We start from the raw sequence: 23,583 nt of genomic DNA, 5'->3' as shown, positions 1-23,583 counted from the left end.
CAAACCTGGTTTGGCTATTGTGTTTGTGTCTGTAAATGTGGATCCAAAGGGAACGTGACCGGCCAGGCAGCATTAATATAAACTGAAGTGGAAAATAATCCTACAGTTTGAGACTTCAGCTGTTAACTCTGACTTCGGTAAATGATAGGTCAATTTTTTCGATCCGGCCACTCATAAGTGTAATTGTTTGTTATTAGTACAAATGGAATATCGCTGGCTAAAGAAACAGGACGATGCTCTTTTTTTCCCCCACTGCTATTATACTAATGCAACAGAATTGTTTAAAAGCTCCTCCTAACAAACAACAGACAGAAAATGCAGTAATAACTTTTATTTCTTTTAAAAGCACACCATTACTTGGCTTTTGTCGTAATGAGAGAATTTGTTTTGATATTTTGCCACAAAAACTGGATGTCTGAGGTCATCTCTTGTTCTTAATGATTTGATTGATGCAATAAAAGAGCGACATTTCTTACATTTTAATTAGATTATGCAAATTGTGTCTAAAACAATGAAAGCAAAATTTGCATTAGATCTCTGAGAAATAAGACAGCAAAGCAAAACAACTTGGTAGCAAGAAGTTTGATGTTACACAAATAACAAATAACATTATACTACAAGTAATACGTGCTATGGTGAACGCAGCCTCTACACACACGTCACTCAGATATGGAGCAATATGAAACAATGCATAAATTAAATCACTGCTTTTGTCTTTATAGCTTGCGGCTTTTACCTAAACTACCAGCAAATTATACATGAACATAAAATACACCGAGAGGCCCCCTGCTTTGACATCATAAAGGTTAACTAATTCTTTAAATCAAGACAGATCTGAATCTGTCAGTCTGCCAGGCCAAGTCGACATTCAGTGAGCTTGCCATTCCCGAGAGCTGAAGCTGAGAGACATGACAAGCCAGGCAGACAGATGAATAGATGGATGGAGTTTGAAGATCCAGCATCCATCACATGCCAATCCCTAATGCCGTTTCTCTCTACCTCCACCATTACCACCCTTCATCGTGGAGACCTACTGTGGTCAAATCCTGCAGGGTCAGAGTGCCATGTTCTGTCAGTAGCCATGTGCTCTCTCTCACACCACTGGACACTTGTCAAAATGAATATACTGGTCACAGCGGAGCTGGATATTGATCAGTTTATGGCTATACAAGCTATACACGCACAACAGAGGAACTAAGTATTGTTTGATTAGCAAACGAGAAAGTAAACAACCAGAATAACTCATCAAAGGGCACGATCATTTGCTATTTAATTCCTCCGTTAAGTCGTAACTCGGCCCCTTCAAAGAACTCATCACAAAAACACCTCTGCTACACAAAAATAATTACATCATCTGGACATAATGACAGATTCATCCTTTAATCGTTTCAAGTTTAACCCCCCTGCTTCCGACCCACTTGTGTATCCTGCTTTTAATTACTAATTCTTCTCTACAGACAGTGAACATGGAGGGCTCCAGGTTATTTGGTCTCAGACAGCAGCATTTCGGTCTCTGTTGTTGCCAGAGCCCTGTCGCCATGGTGTCACACGGCAACAGTCACCAAGGAAAATTGTCATTAAGATGGAGTCACCGTGGTATTGGTGAGAGGAGGGGTGGCACTGCATGCTTGCTCACAGCACGGGGGTAATTGTATCAATATGTAAAAATCTCTGGCTGTACCGAAGAGTTGTTAATACATTTTTGATCAAATTAAGTCATTGTAGCGTGGAGGAGGAGCAGACACACTGAGAGACGACACAGGGGTCATATGAAGCGCCGCGCACAGCTCTGAGCGAGCAAACTCCTCTTATTGTTTTCTCAGACTGCTTTGGTTATGAGTGATCATTAAAAGGATGAGAGATTAAACTGTTTTCCAATGTGCAATAGCACATGCCCACAGCTGACTTCAATTTCATGTCTCAATGAGACTCCATCGAGGAAATCAAACACTGCTGGCATTTTAAAAGCAAACCTGACTCCGTAGGTTACAGCTCAGGAATCCGAACTGCACAAGATCCTCTGAGCTTCAGTGACACACTGGTGAGATATGCCGTCAAGCTCGAAATGAATGGCTAATCCACACATGTTCTCACTCATAGACGGATTTGGCTGCAGGATCAAGGACAGTGTGGAGGAGATGGACACTATCCTTGTTGACAGTACCTTGACAAGTGTAATCCCATACAATACACACTGGGTAAACAAAACACCAAGCCAACCGTGCAACCACGGCCCACACTTCCTCTGCTCTGCCTTTGAATTGAACATTCTTTCTGGTTTTTAAACAATATGAAAGAAGTTCAATTCCTAGCTTTACAAACAAGTGCAAAAATAGATACATACTGCCCACTGTAAAGGCAATACATATTTATATGTACACACAAAAGTAGTACTGAGAACAAACTATCACACAAAACAACAATCACATGCATCTGCATGCAAAAGCAATGAAAACTGCAAGCACTGCCCGTAATCTGATACAGTTCAGTTGCTTTGCAAGAGTCAAGCAGAACAAAGCAGATAGATTCATCATTCATCATATTAATCCTTGGTATTCCTCCATCAATCCATTACTTAGCTCCCCAAAGTGATACTTTTGTTTGTTTTGTTAACGATAACACAAAAGAAAATAACGTTGTTTTTTATTCAGCCACTCTAGACAAGGATCGAGGGATTCACAGCGAGACGTTTCCTTATCATTTGCAGTAAGAAGCAAAGTCATGAATGTGGAGGTTTCAATAAATAATGATAATAACAGGAAAAGATGAACCACTGGAAAATCATATAACAGCCTCCCCTGTATATTGTAAGTACTGTAAGTATATTTTTTAACGTGACAGTAATGCTGAGCTGATTAGCTACATTAATTGATAAGTGACTCAACAGATAATTGCTATTGGTAATTTATTCATTTATTAAGTAACTAATAATAATTGCCTAGTTATAGCCTCTTAAACGTGAAGATTTAAAACATTCTTGGCTTCATATTGTCCATCCAGCATCTTTGGATTTCTTTGAAGCTTTGTCAAACAAAATAAGCCATTTAAAGACATCATTTTTGGCTCTGGCAACATGTAATGGGTATTTATCAATACTTTTGGATGCTGCACAAACAAAAGCATGGATCTGTTAACCTCAAAACCAACTGATAGATTAACCGATGATGGAAATTATTGTTAGCTGGAGCCCTACATGGAAAAATTAGGCTCATTTCAGCATATACTTTCCTTTCTGGCTGCCATCAATTTCAACCTGTCAGCACCTCTTCCTGTTGTCGACCCTAACAGTCTTACCCTGAGGGCCTGGCTGTAGGGACCAATGTTGGCTGGGGCCCAGTGGGACAGGCTCTGGACATGCAGGGCCTCTCTCTGGTGGAAGCAGTCTTCCTGCAGGGGCTCGGTCCAGTCATGGAGCAGACAGTCCATCAGCAGCAGCTGACCAGCAGGCAGAGGAGTCTGGACACACACCCTAAAAAAAAAAAAACAAGGGGAAAAGGTCCCTGTAACAATAACTCAAATTAAGAATAAAAATCCTGTAGAGAAGCAAATGCCTTTGAGCTTTTCCATAACAAACCAGACAGACACAGACAAATGTCTGTATGTGTGTTTTCTTTACCTGGCTGGAGGGTTTATGCCAAAGTGTTTCTTATAGACTGTGTTGAGTGGACCAAAGTCTTCCATGCTGCGCACATAAAGGTGAACCAGGATAACATCCTTAATCTTCCAGCCTCTGCTGTCCAACTCACCTGCACACAGGCAGCACAGTATAAATGAATACAGTGTAGGACAATGGTAGGTTTGTGAACAGAAAAGTGCACTAGTAGATCCTTGCTTATAACTGGTCCGTAGATTCCTGTAACTGGTTCTTTGAGGCACATCTTTTTAGTTAATGAAGTTTTTTTTTCTGACATTGAAATCCACTGAGACTGCTTTAAAGTGGTAGTGGTGTTTGTCCCCTCTTATGAAGCGCAGTCTAACACAGTACGTGTGCTGATTGCAGGCTTTGGATGCAAACGCAGGCACAAGGGCTCAAAGCGAAGCCGTTCTCCCTACAATCATTTGAAAGAGCTTCAAGTTTGTTTTTCTTTTGCCAACACCAGCGTCTCAGACTACTTCGCCCTCATACAAAGAGGTTGTTCATTAAATATTAACTTGTTTAATATTGTCTCTGCGCTGTGAAGGCTGTTCAGCCGAGCACCACGATAAACATTAAATATGCTTTTCATCTTTCGCTCCTCTTTCTCCATCAAAAAAAGGAGAAAGAGGAAAAGAGAAGACTGAGATACACTGTAAAAGCCTGCACTTTTAAACTTCTGCAGGGCAAACACGCTAACCCACCCAACATGACTTTACTGTGTGTGTGTGTGTGTGTGTGAGAGTGAGAGAGAGAGAGTTTTAAAAGAGGCCTGGTTTGGGTTAATTTAAAATGCTTGTCCTTGTTTGGTGGCCAACTCGCTATTGCGTTCTTGTGACGGATGGAGCCTCTGACACACAGGGTTTTGCCTGCTGGGTTGACAAGCACTTTTGAATAAGAAACGACTTTTCAAGCTCTGCCACACCTCCTTGTGTGTGTTTAGTTAACACAGCAAGGAGAAAGAAAGACACCCAAGGGACAAAGAAGTTTTCCCCGTATGATTCTCTCCATTGGTTTTTTTTTTTGGGGGGGGCTGAAGTAAAGAGTGCAGTACAGTAAGCCCTGCAGAATCTGTTTCACTGAGCTGCTTAAATCACCCCTGGACAAAGGAATTCTATATCATCTCCCCTCGATATATATCAAAGATGTCATTTTTATTTGATCTAAGAAAACACGGCATATTAAAGGTTAGTTTACTTGTGTGTGTCTGTCTGTGTGCCTTTCATTTCGATGATTTCAGAGAGGCAAAAAAGAATTTTCAAGTAGACCCTTGTGTTTTTTCCTGTGTGTAGAGATATTTAAAAGCACGTCCACAGTTGTTGTACACCGTGTTCTTCCTAAGTGTTCACTCTCTTGTACTCTTTCACACTTTCCCTTACTTTGCAGCTGCATGAAAGCTGCCGATGTCTGACCCTGGATCCCAGGGTCTTGGCTCTGAAGGCCGTTGATGCCAGAGATCCACTGATAGCCTCTAGAGCTTCTGGGTGAGCAGGACACAGGGAGATCTGCAGGGAAGAGATGCAATGGCATGATGAGGAAGTGGGTTCGCAGGTTCGGAGTTGCACCAGTCCTCTGTACTCAGCACCACAAATGTTTATAATGCGTGATCAAGACTTTCAGGAATACAAATTAAAAGTATGTCACATGATATTTCTCTTCATTTATAAGCAGGACAGATGCTGTATGAGAGCAAACTCACGCATAGGTGGTAGAGACCATCACAAATACTTCTGAAATGACAGATCTTGTCAAACAATCACTCAACAATACCAGTATCATGATGCTTGCCGCGTGACACAAGCGCTCAACACACACAGATATCATCTGACACACCCATACATGCACGTAAACACACACACGCACACAGTACACACTGACGCATGCACGCCTCGCAATAAATGAATCTCACCGTGGCCCCGCTGACAACTAAGGTCACAATTTGATGTAAATTCTTGCTGGTTGTCTTCAGCTTGATCAGCATATTCCACCTCCTCAGTCATCTTGTCAATGGCGTTCTGGCAAGGACAACTACCATGGGGCAAAGCTCTCGCCACCACATCCTGCAATAAAGCACCACAGGGAATACATCAGGCCAAACGCCCACCAAAGAGCGCTGAGCCTTTTGCAAAGACAGACAAAACGCTGTATAATTAGCCAACCTTTTCAAATACCCCACCAAGCGGGCTGTGTTTGTCAGTCTTTCATGACAAGGGCCCAGACACACATAACTTCAAGGTGAACGAATATGAAAACAACATGCTAACATATTCGCGGCTCAGGCGAATAGGGAGTGGTGTTTTCTGATACTGTAGATTCAATCACGCTGGCTGTCATTCAAAACTCATGACTGGATGGGTGAGACACGTTTTGGATTTCACCGGTTTCTTTTTATTTTTTTTATTTTTTTTCTTCTTTATTTTACTTATACCACACTCTGCTACTTCTTTAAATAACAAATCATTACCATTCTCTAAGGCATACATATTACCTGCCAAATCCCGCTGGGGCGTCACACATTTAAATACATATTTCATATTTCCTCAACGCCCCCCTCACCCTGCCCAAGACTCATTCACCCCCCCTCATCTGCTGTCAACTGCATTAGGCCATATGATAATCAAATTAATTATACTTCAGCCCCTCTCTCCTGGCCAGCATGAAAAATAGCTTGACTAGCATTAACGGAGGGCAAATGATGGTGGTCCATCCCCACCCCCTGAGCCCGGTGCAGTTTCCTCTAGTGCTGGTGTCACCGCAGATCTGTCACCCTGACGAGAAGAGCTTCAGAAGGCTGAACCAGGGCAGGTTCTCCCCTGGTTGCCTGCCCCCCCCCACCCCCATCCCCACCCCCCCTTCCTCTCCGTTCCCCACCCCTTGCAGACCCTGGATCTCCCTGCTCTTCCCCCAGAAACCTAGGGGGGGCTGTGGGAGCACGCGTGTGTGTGTGTTTGTGCGATGGGGGGTGGGAGCAGCAGTGTGGGGAGTGAAAAAATATATAGCTGTAGGGAGTGAGGCTGCAGGGTCACGGAGGTTGTGGGATGGGGGTATGTTTTTTGTCCATAACAGTCCCAGCCCCCACCCAACATGCAGACACGCAAACACACACACACACAACAAGGCTGCAAACAAGAACACACACTCTCTTGCATATATACAAATACAAAAACACATTACTGTGTGATGTGCAAAGAAACACACGTGCAAATCACATGCTTGCACCCTGGAGACATGTTGATCTACAGGCGAGCACCATCCCTCAGTGTAACCCTTGTACTCCTAACTCGCTGCAGCAAAAACAACGGCATACAGGCAGCACTTCCTGTCGCCAGAAAGACTCATCAGCCAGTAGGTGTCTTATTAAACCAGACAATTTGAACAAGATTAATTAAAAGTACACATAAATGAGGTCAATGTCAATCCATCACAGCATTTTTGTTATTTATTTTTTTTACAAATAATTTACCCAAGCTCAAGTTTTCTGTTCTTGCGAGGAAAGTCAAATGTTTCTAAGTGTCACCCCTCCAGTCTGCGAGGCCTCATTCAGCTCCTTCTAATATACCAAAAGCCATTTCCTACTGCCTCCCTCTGCAACCCCCGCCTGTGTCCGCTAAGCCAGCTACCTGAATGCAAAGCGCCCTAATGTGAGCAGACATGTTTATTAAGCTGGGCCTAGTTTCAGGCTGCAGTGAATATTGCAGACGTCAAAGTAGGCCATGTGGGGCTAGAGGAGAGAGAGAGCGAGGGATGAAGGGAGAGACCGAGAGCAAGAGAGTGCGGAGAGAGAGATTGGCCCTCTGGAGGTTGATCTGAACCCTGCCCTACAGTGCTGTGTTTCTCCTCTCCTCGACAAAGTTGTCAGACACCAAAGGGTTTTGTTCTTGTATTTGTTTTGCCCTCAGAGTGGTTTTAAAGTAATCAACCCCAAAGCAACTCAAACTTTTGTTGTAAAATTATTGATTCAGCATCGAACAGCATTGATCTTATTTGTGAAACAACTTGTACTCATGGATTCTTTCAGAAGTTTTGACTCACGCTGTCTTTGTTCTCGGTGTGCATCTTGGTGAAGCGCAAGTAGCCAACTGGAGCAAAGGCATCTGCTGAGTGGATCACTGTCTCCGCTGCATCACTGCACAAACACACAAAAATATACTCTTGGCAAAAGACAACTTCCCAAAGTTAATGCAGAGAGCTGCTGTAAAAAGTGTAATTAAGACAAATACTTGTGAGTTTGCTGCTTTACTTACATAACAATCTTCTTTTTGAAGAGAGGACAATCAAGGGTGAAGGTTTCATATTCGCCTCCTTCTCCACAAATATGTACTCCATACTTCTGGGAGAGCTGATCAGTGAAAACAAAACAACTTCTTCAAATTCACACAAATTCCTGCATTTCATTGAAACATAATACAAGTAATTAAAAAGTTTTTACTAGAGTGTCTCCATGTGCAGTTTAAAGCTCATCTAACCTTTCTGACACCAGTTCAAGAGAAAAAATACCAAAACCAATCGCAACACTGGAAAAACAAGTCAATTTACCGGAATGTGACTTTTCTTACAGTAAATCGCACTGTGAATATAATCATTCTGAAACTAAAGGGTAAAATGAAAGAAAAATACATACAAGTGACAAATTGAAAGGAAAATCAACATCATGCGTCTTAGTAAGGTATTGGGCCACCACAAGCTGCCAAACAGCTGCTTGTCATCGATTCTACATGTGATGGAACGCCATTCTTCCAAAAGATATTTCCTCATTTGGTGTTTCGATGATGGCCGTGGAGAATGCTGTCTTAACACGTCAGTCCCACTGGTGTTCAACTAAGATCTGGTGAGTGTGAAGGCCATAGCATATGATTTATATCAATTAGCCCTTATGGACAGGGGCATTATCATCCTGTTTCTCTACCTACTTTCCACGTTTTTCCTTTAATATGTCACATGTCCGTATGTTTCACAGTAGGATTCATCTATATTATCTCTGTGAAGCAGTTAAAGATGTTTTAAGACTTTGGGCGACTTTAAGCAGGTAACCTGACTATATGCAAATGATGCACACACACAGCAGTACTGCAGTAGAGAGTTTAGCGTGGTGGTAGAGTATCTACCAGTCTGTGACCTGTTTCAGATATGGTTCCATGTCAGCCAGAGGTTTTCCCAAGTGCTTCTCTGGATCCAGGCCTGGCACCCACGTGGGAAATATGCACAGACACAGAAATACACACACAAACACCATTCCACACAGACACACGTATGGAAAGAGAGAGAAAAAGAGAGAGAGAGAGAGGTCTGATCAGCAACAGAGAACAGTGATTGAAGATGACAGGCAGGGAGGTTTACGGGCAGTCGCACAAACACACACGTAAACCTCCACCCTGGATCTATTTGTTTGACTTTGCAAGTAGTGTACACAGATCTCTCCGGGTAAGGGCAACAGTTTTCAATTGCTGGCCGCAGACCCCACACACCCCCTCAACCCGCCACCCCCTCATCTAGTTCCCTTTGAGAACATAAACTCTGGAAAGAGATCTTGTTTATTTGCCTTTTCCCTCCCCTTCCCCTGAAATGGTGTATGGAAGTGACTCACAGGCATGGGAGAGAAAAGAAGGAGGGGAGGAGAACAGTGGAGGAGAGCTTTGTATGCATACCCAGTGGTGGCACACTCCTAAAATACAAGCTCACTGGCCCTCACCCCCAGAAAAAAAACAAAAAAAACCAAAATAAAAAACAAGCATCCAACCAAACAAACAGACTTCACCCTGCCCTTTTAACAAGGTATCCAGATCAAGACCATAGCTTCAATAAAAGATTCAGACTTTGATCAGTCTTATTCAGGATTATGTGCATATTAGCAGGAATAAAAGCGTGCATTTAAACAGTGAACACTTTGCTCAGCCTGTTGAACATCGGAGGGTTTTGCTCCTTTGTGACACTAAATCCTGATTTTGTCTGCCAGACGCCTGTTCCTGATGGCACCGCGCTGAACTCCATCTCACCCTGTAAACAACTCCTCTCACAAAGAAAGTGCAGCGAACGTTTTCCTACAGTACATTCTTCTCTGCTCCAACCAAAAAAACAAAAGCCCAGAGCACCAGGTGCTTTCTACAAAGAATGGAACAATAATAACATAACAGGACATGAATGTAAAATTAAAAAATTTAGGAAATTCCAAACCATGTAGTTATAGGCTCCTGCCACCGTGTTTATTGTAAAAATAAGAAGTACATCTTAATGGTCACTGGCAGTGGACTGTCTTATTCTTCGACATTTTCCATTTTCTCTGTCTGTGGCTGCCTAGCAGCTGATCGACATAATCACTAACAAGTTACTGATGACCTATACGGAGTGATGTGCAGTTGTGACAGTAATGCCATCGCAATAAAAAGATTTTTTGCCGAATTGTCCCTAATAATTTCTCAGAAAATCTAATATAGCTCCTCTATTCCAAGGCATCGCACAGTCCTGTTCATCAGCACGTTCATGTGTTTAATTAAAGGAACAAAGTTAATCGTAATGTGAGAATCTCTCTTTTCTCATGGCCTGACAGCCTCAAAGGTTAATGTGTCATCCGTGGGCCCCATAGGGAGCTATGGATGGGAGACGAGAGGGAAGGGGAGAGGAGACGTGAAGGAAGGACGTCGCATCCCATCCCGAGTTCATCTGAATCCCAGCTGTGTCTCTCCTCCGGGCCCCAGTGGTCCAGCACTACAGGGGAGAGGCGATGGGCCACAGTGGAGGCAGGGAGGGGAGGGGAGGGTGGAGAGAGTGTGGAGGGAGAGAATGAGCAGGCCCTTATTCTCTTCCCAGGGGATCTGTGGTCTTAATTAGTGTGAGAATATCTAATCTCAACATCCTCTCATCTTAACCCTGCCACAAAGGTAATAAGGATGGAGAAGAAAAAAAAAAAAAAAGCATTAAAATTCAATCCCATTTAAATATCCTCTTTAATTAGTCATGCCTTTTAACAAATTTTAATAATTGGCTCCAAATTGCTGAGGGGATGCCACGTTTTTTAATATGTTCATTAACTTCCCTGCTCTTAAATAATATATGATACATGATTTGATATTTACAAGGATGGAAGAGGACGATGGAAATGGAGGAAGACAGGAGTGAGTGATAAAATGATACAGAGATGGCATTAATGTGGAGGCATTTCTCCCAAGACCACTTAGCACTTGTATGAGTGTTTTCTTAATTGATGTTCCTGACTGACTTAAGGTTACTGGAAACCATTTGGAAATGAGGATAGGTGGAATGAGCTTGCACTTGTACAATACATGCTTTGAGAAGTCTTTGAGTAGCCACCGGTGTGAGCCTTCAGCGATATAACACCACTCATTTACATGATCTTCACATCTCTGTCTCCTCTGAACCTGTTTTACAACTTGACCTAAACCCAATTACCTAACCTCATTATGCCACATTAAACCCAAATAAGCCCACTAGAAGCTGCCATTAGTCTGCCGCCAGAGACAGCAAGACCGCTCTTTGGAGAGAGAGGAGCTTCCCTAAGAGAGACGGAGAGGAATGGCTCTCCTTTAAAAGGGCTTTTTACCTCGTATTATCCCATAAAACTCCAATTAAATTCACTGAACTTTAAAACCAGGGAGTCTGGTAATGAGGGAGAGCATTTTTTAAAAAACCTTGTCGACATTAACGGGGTCGAAATTAGAGAGGAATAAAAAGTTTACCAGGAAACCAGGAGCCATTTAGACAATCAAGTTAGTTTTTATACCGAGGTATGAAAAATGGGAAAAACCTGACATGAATTTTATGCACAACTTTATAAGACACAATATGAGTTCACCACAAAGCTGAGAGCTTGCAATAACAAGTGAAATGTGGAAAAGCCTTTGATTGTGCTTCAAAATTCACTTTTTAAGTTAAACACTTGGACCAAAAGGCAAAGTTCCTGGATAAAAAAAAACACATTCCCACTCTGAACTTCGACAGAAAATACCACTCTCACATCTACCCTTACAGAAGTCAATGGCAATTATTTCCAGAGCACACTTTTGCACTAATTCTTTTTAACGATCATGATTGGCCTTTTCCCACCTTGAGGAGGTTGATTAATGTAAACCCACAGCAGTGAGTTACCTATTTAATCGAAACTGCTTGTGATTTTGCTTACTGAGTCTAATGCTAAATTAAAAGCCAGGAGATTGTAGATACTGTCTGAGCTGAGCTGAGCGCAGTATCGCAGACATCCGCGGGTTGTCTTAAGATCTGGCGTGCCAGCTGACAGCTCGGCTTTAATCCCTGCCTTCAGAGAGAAAAGGCAGAGAAAATTGGATTCATGATGTGTAACATTTTAGCCTTTAAATGGATGAAATAAGCATCTCCTCCCTAGTAGGTGAGCTGCATCAGCTTTTAAACAACGCTCTCAAAGACCCCCGCCAAAACAATGGCTGTTCACTATCACCTAATCTTCGCAAGAGAGAGAGACAGAGAAATACAGAGCGGAGAGGAAGAAAGAAGGGGAAGGAGGCGGCACCGTACAAAGGATGATAAGATTAAGGTTATATGTGAAATTTGTCAGGCTCTTATCTGAAATTCAGTGTCTGTGAACAGAATAATAGGCTGCGTGAATTGTGTAGCGATCACATCAAGATGAAATCTTTTCCATCCAACAAATCAAAAGGGAGAAACTGAGGGTACCTGCAACCATATTGAACGGGACAAAATTAACCTTTATTTATAGAAAAAAAAAAAAAAATTAGTTCTGGGGAATTTACACAAAGGTCCAATGTGTGGCTGGTGCTTTAAAAAAGGAATCAATGGTTGACTATTATAGTTAAACATAGTTAAACTATTAAGGGCTATTTCAGCTGAAGTTTGACCCCGATACTAACTGTTCAAAAACATCAGTTTGTTTGATTGGCAAGAAGAGATCAGTGGCTAACAGGGCCGGCAGGTTAAATGGTTAAATGTGTAGGAACTTAATTTGATGAGGTATCATTTTGTGTATATTTTGTTGTTGTGGGATAGCAGATGTTATCAATTTTTATTGAAATCCCTTGTTGCAACCTAGGTGCATGTCATCCTCCCCCCATCTCTCTGTCCCCTCTGTGATCTTAAAGGCAAGAAATGCTCAAAAAATACTTTAAACTTGAAGGGCAACATGTACAACATGCTCAGAGAAATAAATTCAAATTCACAGTGAATGATCCAGATCTGCCCCACAATCTAAAGGGTTCAATTCTGGCCCATGCCCCATTCCTCTACCCAGTTCTGTGCAAATCAGTTCAGTACCTAATGCATAATCCTGCTGATGAATAAAAAGACTCCAGTGAAAACATAACCTCTTTGATGGATTAAAAAAAAACTACAAGTACTAAAAACAGTAAAATAAGATTAAGAGAAAATTTTACCTAGAGAACAATTCATGGATTCAGTGACATTAGAGTTGAAGCCACCAGTCTATTAAGAAGTAAGTTGGCTGACAGAAAATTAATTGGCATTTATTTTAATTAGCAAATAATCTTTTCAATCGTTTTTCAAAGCAGACCTTGGCCATTGTGAGGACTGGCTGCGATTCTTTACACTATGTGATGGTAAACTGAATGTATTTGGATATTAGATTCTGAGAGTAAAAAAATTGTGATTTTACACAAGTTTTATGAAGTGAACATTAGCTGTACCTCCAATTGACTTAAGAATTTAATTCAGACTTTCCTTGTTTGCTTTACTCTTAATAACCAGGCTGTGGTATTGTTTGCCTTTTACACATTTTTGAACTGACTGATCATAGAGCAGTTGAACCTCACCATCAGCAGCAGGTCAGCAAAGTCAGAAACCATGAGTCTATCATTTACTGTAACTCCTTAACTATTCAAGTAGTGCCTCCGCGCTTAAACTGTGGTACAGAAAATGTCAGCAACAGATAACAGATGATTAACTGAAATGACTAAAAGTTAATTTGGCCTGGGTTAGGAGGACAGCGCACTTAATTCCAGGAACAAATTGCATCTTGTCTATTTTCCGGGACAGCAAATATAGTGTCCGATAGAGTCCGAATCCTGATCATCATCATCCTCTAATCTTGTAAACACGTCGTCTTGTACTGCTGCCTTGTATTGTTTCTCTAAAAACACTTTTCATATCTATATTCTTTGGCACCACAGCTCCAACATCCCATAATATACAGCAGGTAACTGAAAAAAAAAAAACAGGTTGTATATTTCATTCCTTTAGTTTCTTTGGATAAAAGAAAAAAATGTTATTTGATTTGCCCATTCACTGCCTTCCACACTAAAACTATGGTCAGTAAAAATTCTACAGCATCTTTGAACATTAATTGTCCTTAAAGTATATATAAAATTATATTCAATGTCCTTAAGTGGGTGAGGTGATCAGTGAAAGCAAATTCATGTCACAAATTCCCTTCTTCACAGCACAGAGGCTATGTTCGTGTGAAGGGTGAGAGATCATGCAGTGATAAAAGGTTTTCCAGCAGACAGAACCTTGATTTCACACATGCCAATTATCTCTGGAGCTGAGGACCAATTAACTGCTGAACCTGTGCCCCTATATACACCTGCCCTAATCAATCAATTAACTAATTACATGAATATTTAATTCTAGCTTGTGGGATCGCCAATTATCGCGGTTAGTTCAAGAGATATTGCATTATAAGGAGACAGCTCCCCAACAAAAATACGCATTTGCCTTTTCAGAGAAACGCGTTTTTGCTAATTAGAAGCTGTTTCTGACATTCATAGACTTAGACTTAAATAGTTGAACTTACTTCACTACACGCAATTTGGCATCTTCAAAGAATAAAATCTCCTTTCTCTCTTTTGTGGTTTTAGTCTGCCATCAGCACACAAATGAACACTTCCAGAGGACTCACTTAGAGGATCATCCTGCATTTGGACAGCTGTCTTTTCACTACAGGGATTTGTCATCAAGGAATATCCTCCCTTAAGAAAGGGAGAAAGTTTTTTTTTTTTTCTCTTTATCCATTCACCACTAATTTCCACCTGTCTTTCTGAGCACCTAATGAAGGAATATTAATCTTGATTGACTTTCTTTTATTCGCAGAGTACCAAGACCCATTTTATACCACCACAGAATATCATAAGCTGTTTTGACTGTCAGTTCAGATGCAGACTTAACCTTTGCCCTGTGAAAGTTCTTTTTTTTTTTTTCTCCTCATGAGGTCTGCACAAGTAAATCCCTCCAAATCTCTCACACATACACACACACACAAACACCAAAGGCCACCAGGTACGCCCTGCTGTCACCCAATCCCCCCTAAACAGCACACCTCACTGCTCAGAACTGCTTCCACCAAAGCTGCAATTATATGAGCGCTGCCTAAAATGCCTTGGGCGCTTGCACCCCTATTCAATTCTCTCCTTTCTAATTACCACTGCCTTGGGACAGGTGAGGAGTCAAGGCTGATAAGATCTTTTCTTTTTACCTGTAGCCAAAATACACATACTCACACAAACACCTATAGACGGGAGGCCAAGATACACTCACCTGAGGTGATTTTCCTTTCTAATTATAATCTTCCAAAAAATGCTGAGAATTTGCTTTTAGACGAGGTTGTGTTAAGAGTAGAAGGCTTGGCGGAGGTATCTGGGCTACAGGGTGACTGAGGTCTTTAAGGTGTGGCATTTTCTCTAGAAGGTTCATTATCCCAAAAGGGTAACCTGACATTATAATTGATCAATAAATGTTAAATGCAGTCTGAGAGTTTATCGGGTTACAAGTGGAAATATAAATTAATTTCTTAAGTAAACAATAAGTATTATAACACAGAAGTAAAAAAAAAACCCAAAAAACTAGCAAACATGGACTCTGACTTCATCTCTGCTCTGACGGGCATGTGACAAGTTATATTGTTTATTGCCCTAAAAGTCCTTTATCATGAAGCCATTAAAAATGACGAATGGGCCCTGCAAATAAAGCACCGAAGATAAATGGCTCGACGAGTGCATTTCATGACAGGTCATTTGAGCAGTGTTGAAAGAGATGCAGAATATCCTGAACGCACTGCTCGGCTCTGCGGGTCATCAGTCAGCCGTGGACCCCTTTTCAATTGATTGCTACCAAAGGTGACAACAAGCACTTAACAGCACGTAAACAATGTCTACATGATGATCTATCGGCATGAGTAGTTTGAGAGTAAAAAGAACCATTTGTAGCAGTAATTATCATTTTTCACTGGCACCATCAAAGGAGATGCGGCTGCACTGTCAAGTAGATACAGGTAGGGATCTTAACATCATGTACCAGAGAAAAGAAGAAGAAAACTTTTTTCTTTTTCCCCTTTTACTCTCTCCTGTTATGCAGTAATCCGATCTTCCTGTCCTCAGGCTCCAAAACAGGCAGGCAGAGAGCAGGTGACACCACATTAACCTCTTCCCTCAATGCTGAAGCAGGAGAAAAACGTAAATGAGAGATACCAGATTTTAATCTTCGCTTCATGGACCATGTATTCTGAGTTATGCACAAGCAGAGAACGCAGCGTTTCTCAAACACAATGACGACATGTGTCGCTTATTGACAGCTTGCATTAATGTGCGGGGTAATCACCTGTGATTATTTCTCAACTGCCAACCCTCCCTCCTCCCTCCACCCACCCAATACCACTGTGCGCTTCCCTTACACCACCTCCCTCTGTGCTTCTTATCTTTTCATATTGTTCTCTACTTCAATACCTTCGCCGCTGGCACAAGTCTCAACACCGCTGCTAAGCCACAGATTAATGATTAGGGCATTACTCTGCTTGTCTCTCTTTTTCTCTCCAGTTCCACCTCCCTCTCGCCTGCTCCTATCCCACACTTATCCAAATTCTGTCCCTTCAATCCACGTGCCAAACACTACTTAACCAACACGGCACCATCATGAGAAAGTGAAAAGAGAGTAAGGAGGGCGACCAGAAGGGAGGGGACATCCGACTGCTCCCCAGCTGCCTGAGACACAAAAGAGTGACACACAAGCTCACCGAAGGCGGCCACTTTGATGAGGATAGCATGGAGGTCAGACGATATCATCTCGGAGAGCAGGGACTCTTGGTCTCGGCGCCACAGGTAGGCCAGGGGCTGCAAACCTAGCCGCAAACATCTGGGGAACCGGAAAAAAAAAGCAGAGCAGTAGGTTGTAGAAACATAAGGAGATGCAAAGCAGTTAATATTGAATATTTGCCAGCTCCACATGAACTTCAAAGCCAACAAGGCTGGGCATTTGCAGGAAGGCTGCCACCCTGATAGGCCCACAGCACATGTTCCCACCTGCCACCACTGCCAGTGGCTTTATTCAAGGAAGAGACAAACACAAAAAAAAAAAAAAACACCTCCAACTTAAGCTGGGGCTTGTCTGTCGCATAAACTCACATGAAACACACACATTCATAGCAGGTAACTGGAGCCAAAATGTCTGTACACAAACGTCTACAACTCAAGAAAAGTCTGAGATGTTTATGTCCAAGCATCCAGCGTGTGTGAGGGGACACAATAGCTGACTGGCAGCAGGATTTGTTAATAAGAGGCGAGCTTTTGTGCAGCAATGTGTCCAGTCTGTGTAAGTTCAGGACAAGAGAGAACAAAGAGAGAGGAGCAAAAAAAAAAAAAAAAAACAGAGAGAATATAACAAGAGCAAGTAGAAGAAAGATGGGGTATCTGTGTCACAAGGAAACCATCTCATACTGCAAGTAAGTCTGTTGTGTTTCACCCTTTATGGAAAAGTGTACTTTTTATATTAACAAACTCACGGCAATTATTCCTTTTCTTGAAATCATTGTTCTATACAAACAGAGCCACACCATAAAATCAAAGCTAGTCTAAATAAAATGGCATAAACAAAACTCAGTGTGTATATGTGTGCGTGTGTTATGTGTTTAAACAAAACTCAGTCCAAGTTTGGAACACACAGTGACTGCAGAGGATGTACTCTTTTCCTTCAGCGGACCACAGAGTGTGCGGGTTCAGAGGCCTGCACGCAGCGGGCGTGTGTGTGTGTGTGTGTGCACTTTAGACAGAGAGTGTGTCCTAGATCGTGAATGCGTGCATGTGTCTGACTTACACATTTTCCACACGGACCCTCTGGTAATCGGAGAGAATGGCCCCTACAGACACTGCCTCGACACCCTCCTTTTCCTGTGGGGAGACGAACGTGGAGCAAAGATTTTTTGCCTTTTCCATTATATAGCATGTGCGGCGTGCATTGTAACAGCAATATGATGTCACTGTCCCGTGAGGCCGAATACTCCCTGCTCAAGCTACAACGTTAACCCAAAGTGTTATCTGAACAAAAACCACACAAACACATGTTAACATATACACACACAAACTGGAAGAGACAAAGAAAGCAGATTCCTGGCGGCTCCTCCTTTCACTGAACCGCAGTCCTGTGGGGATGTTTACACTCTGGTCGTATCAAGGCCTTTATGGTCCAGCCCATATCCCCCGGAGGTTTGTGTTCATGGCTTTGTGAGTGACTGTGAGTTCTTATGCGAGCGCGTGACTGGAGGGACTGGCACCACTAAAGGCAGTTCCTGGACCTTATCAGCAGTCTAGTGCGAGCGGGAGATGAGTGTGTCTGGACGTAGCTTCCATCCTCTCCGCACCCAGCTGGAAGACGGAACCGCAGTGACAACTTGGAAGTATCAGTGGAGCGTTGTGTCTGTGAGTGGCGTGTATCTTTAATATAGCTGAGGGCTAATCTAATTGCTTTTCATATCATATTCATATTTCAGAAACAGTGAGACAACTATGCACTCGAGAGATGCTGACACAGCCTTGAGATGCGCTCAATCTTCTCTCCTGAAAACAGGCTTGATCCAGAGTGACACACACAAACAAACGCACGCGTGTGCGAGCGAGAGCTGCATGCTCACCCACATACATACAGACATACCCCTCTTCTCCACCTCCGTGCCCCTCCCCTGTAGACACACACCTGCAGATTCATTAGAACATTACATGGGCTGTAATTAGAATGAGAGGCAGGGGTAGAAGCAGTGGAGGGATGCACAAGTCTCCAGTAAATTACCTTGTAGCCATTATCAATTTCCCTGGCTACTGGTCCTTAAGATAACCCCCACCCCTCCTTCTCCCTGTGGTCCCTTCCTGCAATTTTTCTCTGCCTGATAAACATGCTGATTAAAGCGAATGGCGTGTAAACCTTTGATACTTTCCTAAATGAAATCCATGCCCTGCCTGGGGCCTGACGCTGAACTGCGACGCACTGTGCCGCACACACACACACACACAAACACACAAACACACACACACACCTCCACGTAGGCGTGCCAGCTAATCAGATAAAGGATGTGCACTCTGCGTGTGCGGCTACGTGCATGTATGTGTGCGGTGTTTACGCTGCAGCAAAGGATGTGAGGTATAAAGGCGAAGCTAAACACACAGAGACAAACACACAGCTAGAATTTAACTCTTTGACCTCGAGTTAAACACCAGGAGATCTTAAGAACATGGGATTCAGTACTCAAGTTTAAATATCTCTCCAACATGTCCAACACTGGAATATACATTATAGTCAATTCTGCTGCCCAGTGACAGTAATTAAGTCAGACTGATAACATTTCAGCCCGGCACAGACCCAAGGGGGCTGCAGGCAGTGTCATGTAATTCTAGGTAAGCCTCAGGGCCAGCACTCTATTCTAATACAATGATAACCTTTTCCCTAAATGCAATTGTCACTTCCTAAAGAGGCAAATTAGGAGGTAAAGAGTGGGATAAGCAGAGCCAGAGCGAAAGAGGAAAAGAGATAGGATTGAGAGTGTTGAAGGAGAGCGCTACATCAACACCAATTTGGTCCCTTGGCTTTAAACTTGACAGGACCAGACTTATCCTGACAGAACCAGAGAGCATCAGAGCAACAGCCAAAAACATCCTCCTCTTGAGTTTTAGTCTCTCTGTCTCCCTCTGTCTAGTTTCTCTCTGGAGGCAGATTGTTGTAGGTACTTGAGCCTGTGAGGTTCAATACAGTCTTGACCAATTAAACGGCTTCTCCTTTCACCGGCTCTGGTTACATGACATCATGCGGCCTTCTAATACCCAGGCATACTCGCCACTAATGATAACACGAGACAAATTTCTCACACATCCTCTTGTTTTCAGTGGAGGCTCTAGCACCGAGACCTTTTGGCAAATGGCTTTGGAAAATGATTATTTTTGGATACGGTCATGTTTTTGTCGCTATTATAGTTATCACCAAGAGACAGGCAGGAATGAGGGGGCAGCTAATGCTGCTCCGGACGTGATTTTACAAATTCTAGACATACTTTCTCATCCTCTGTGGGAAAGGTAGGATAAATTATTGTGAAGCAGGGGTATATATGTATGTGTAAATCTGAATTGACGGATATTATGGGAATTGTTCCATGTGTATTCATGATGCCATAAAAAAATACAAACTTTGATTTTATGGTAGCTGAAAAATTTATCAAAATGGTTTACAGTGGGAACACCTGACAAAGCGACAAGGTAGCTCATGAAGCACAGTATAATAATAAATAATAATAAAATCTTTATGAGAGCTATCTGGCTAAACGATGTTTTGACTACATTAGAGGTGGGATCCGGGTAAGAAGCTAACATAATGATAAATCAAGGCAGAGGTCATCAGGACTCCTGTGACCCACAAACCACTTTTCTTTCTTCATGACTGTTGGCACAAGATCCGAAGAAAGAGCTCCCTCCCTGCCCTAATTCCATGCCGCTGTTCTTTTTTTCCAACATTTAATGACCCTAGTTCATTAAAGGAAGCTTCACCTGATCCAGGACCCGAGGCCCTGTATTAACTCATGCCCAGAGCAGGACTAATTCTGGCGTGGTGTTGTGCAACAGTGCAGCTCCCTTGTAGCCCCATCTGAGGCAGACTAAACAAAGGCCTGGCCTGGCTTCCCCTTGTCCTCTCCGGCAGGCAGAAAAGCTATTAATGAGGATCTATGGCCCAGAGCAATGGAAGCCCTCAGTCCCCCCAGCCATGTCCATCAGGGTACTTAGCCCCATGCAGTCATTAACTTCTGTTACTAATTGTCAAATTCATTAAACTAATCCTTCCCCCACATCCGGATGTCTCCCGTGGAAATGGATGGAGAGGGCTGAGTTATTAAGATGTCAGCTGTGGGGAAGATTAAGGCCAGCAGACATGCTCTACAAAGAAACGATACGGCCATTAAACTCTATATCAAGGTAGTGTGTGTGATATACTTTGTAATTATATATACATTCATCTTAGTAAGGAAGTTAAGGAGTGGTTCAAATGTATTCACAGTCACAGACATGCCTTCAGTCAAGATATGTATCTGCCCCAAAGATACATACGATACAGTACAATCATACAGCAGGAGAATTGGGCTTGAGAATGCAGCTATTGTGCCAGCTCTCAGCTTGAAAAGGTACTTACACATGCCACACATTCAGTCTGGGTAATATTCAACACTCAAAGCCATTAACAGCATTCAAGGCAATTAGAAAGCCATAAAATATTAAAAATTCAATATTCATATTCATATGGAATACATCAGAACCCTCATTAGCTCTCTCTCAATGGCTGTCACAATGAGATCTTAATTATACACCCTAACAATACAAAGCACCATTTCTGCAAAATGGTGGGTTTCCAAAATGCCTGCTTCAGCCTTTTCTGACAACTAGGAAGCCGGAGCTGGCAGATCTTGACTATTACAGACACAAGGCCACACATTTCCATTATAAAATCCTCCTTTTATTGAGTCCAAAGTTGTTGACGTGTACTTTCTATTATGTTACAGCCTCCTGTATGGAGTATGCTTGTGTGTGATGGCAGGGAGGCGGGAAGGAAGACAAGGTGGAGAAATTAATTTAAGTGGTTTGAATGACAGTTTGCTCAAGGGCATCGGGGTACCATCCCATACTCTACATATTGACACCACTTCTAACCCCACAGCCTCCTATCCCTTCCTCCTTCTCTCCAACACTCCCTCTCCTCCTCCATGTCTCCTCCTCATCATTCCTCCCTTCCTGGATCCATCAAGTAAGTGACTGGACGCGACATGGTTTTAATGTTCCCTCCATTAGATCGGCTCTGGGCCTGTTGTAATGTAATGGGATTGTTCTCCCCTGTTTCTCGACATGGCGGGAACATGGTTGGGGGGGGTTGGACCTTGTTGTAGCAGCTCAAGTAGATGTGGTACAAGGGATAGGGCCGGCTAGGGTCAAGTGATTGTGTTTAATGTAATGCGGACATAGTCCTGGGGCGTGTTGGGCTGTCCTGACAACTCAGACATGGCAAACTGACACAAGGCTTAGTGTGAGCTTAGTAGGAGGAGACACTGCTTATTTGTTTTAAATCAGCATTCTCATTATCATTCAGTATGGACGGTTATACTCCAAGGTGACTCCCAGAGTTGGTAAAGGAGTGATAGGATGTGGTAGAGGTGTGCACAACGTACAGGATACAGACCAATGATAACTCCCAATTCTTACAAGATTGTATACTGCTTATATATACACTGAGGTTAAAACACAATGTACAATGTCTGATCCATCAAAAATAAAGCAACAAATGGACACGCAGGCTTAGCGAATGTCTTTGTAAAACAAACATTGGCCAAAACCTCATTCTAAAAGGCTTTCAGAGACATTCCCCTCAGTAAATTGGTGGGGCTGTCTGTTTGAAGCAGCTGTTGAAAGACGGGCTCTTCCTTTGTGCTTGTGGATGAGCAGGCGAGATGACTCACCACGTGTCAGTCTTCAACCATACAGAGTGGTGGAATAAGAAAAACAAACTACTCACAAAGCCAGCTGCTCATAAACCTAAATGTCCTGACCGGTTCCAGAGATGATGCAGCTCAGAGTTACAAGAAGGGCAGAGAGGAAGCAGAATAAGGGGGAAAGTATTGTCCTCCGCTGGGGCCACGATGCAGGTGTGACCAGTCAACAGAGGATATGACATTGGACATTGTCTCATCAATGCGATGAGTGACCGACGCTCATCAAGCCAGAGAAATGTGACAAGTGACAGACTCTTGTGGACTGACTGGAAGTGGAGGAAGAAAGAAAAAGAAGCTGCAGATTTCATCCATGAAGGTACTAGTGCAGCTTTTCATGGCTGAGCTTGTATTTATACAGTTTCCTAGCCTGAAGTTTAGACACACACACACACACACACACACACACACACACACACACACACACACACACACACACACACACACACACACACACACACACACACACACACACACACACTTTAGTCTTGGATAGTGATTCATTTACAATGACAGAGCTGTTTTCAGCGATAGAGCCTGAGCATAAATATGCCATGCTGCACAGCTGGAAAATGTAGAAATTCATCAGGGTTAAAAAGTAGAGAGATTAACGTTTCACGAGTTTCCTCTCAGATATATATGGTTACGTAAACACAGGCCCAGCCAGTCATCAGCCAGGGAGGGAGAGGGCCTCGGCCAAAGCAAGCACAAAGCCCTAGTTTCAGCAGGCCAAGGACAAGGAGGCTTTCCATATCAACAGGCACGGAAAACTAAATGTTGGGAAGCAGCGGGGAGACATAAGGTCGTTTATCGATGTTGAATCCATGAATACTAGCAATTCAAGCAAGCAAGTTTAGTTATTACTGGCTCTTTAAAATGCAATATCTTTACGGTTGTTTCTACATTTAACAAATTGTCACTCTGTGCCTCTACACTCAGGTGATCAGCTGTTTTGGGATGGATGACAGGAACTCATGTAACTTCCTCCAAACATTCAAGGTCTCTCCTGTCACCATTAAAAGTATAAGGTGTTCCAATAAAAAAAAGCAACAGTTTTCTGTGGGGCATAATCCCAGCTCTGTCACAGCAATATTCCCACTTGGCTGAGGTAAGAGAGTGTTTGAGCATCTGAGACAGGAAGCTGCTTCCAAAAAAGTGAAAAGGACAAAATCAAAGAAGAAGTCTCATGCCACAGAGAGGTAAACTATGTCAGTTGCTT

At 42.7% G+C, this 23,583-nt stretch overlaps 1 protein-coding gene across 2 annotated transcripts in view; it reads right to left on the bottom strand.

Moving 5' to 3' along the window:
• The window catches only part of dph6 (diphthamine biosynthesis 6), a 58,684-nt gene that overhangs the window by 25,943 nt on the left and 9,158 nt on the right, over positions 1-23,583 (bottom strand). For both annotated transcript variants that reach the window (XM_071498287.1, XM_071498288.1), the window contains exons 4-12: positions 17,672-17,745; positions 16,596-16,714; positions 8,751-8,812; positions 7,879-7,973; positions 7,667-7,760; positions 5,544-5,694; positions 5,014-5,139; positions 3,617-3,746; positions 3,295-3,469 (exon numbers count right to left, since the gene is read on the bottom strand). In XM_071498287.1, the coding sequence (XP_071354388.1) occupies positions 3,295-3,469; positions 3,617-3,746; positions 5,014-5,139; positions 5,544-5,694; positions 7,667-7,760; positions 7,879-7,973; positions 8,751-8,812; positions 16,596-16,714; positions 17,672-17,745 (1,026 nt within the window). The remainder of the gene's footprint in view (positions 1-3,294; positions 3,470-3,616; positions 3,747-5,013; positions 5,140-5,543; positions 5,695-7,666; positions 7,761-7,878; positions 7,974-8,750; positions 8,813-16,595; positions 16,715-17,671; positions 17,746-23,583) is intronic.

Source organism: Trachinotus anak, unplaced genomic scaffold (genome assembly GCF_046630095.1).
Source record: "Trachinotus anak isolate AG129_WGS33_773 ecotype Australia unplaced genomic scaffold, CSIRO_AGI_Tana_v1 ptg000015l, whole genome shotgun sequence".
Lineage (NCBI taxonomy): Eukaryota > Metazoa > Chordata > Actinopteri > Carangiformes > Carangidae > Trachinotus > Trachinotus anak.
The sequence above is the reverse complement of the archived record's forward strand: the minus strand, read 5'-3'. Positions and strand labels throughout refer to the sequence as shown.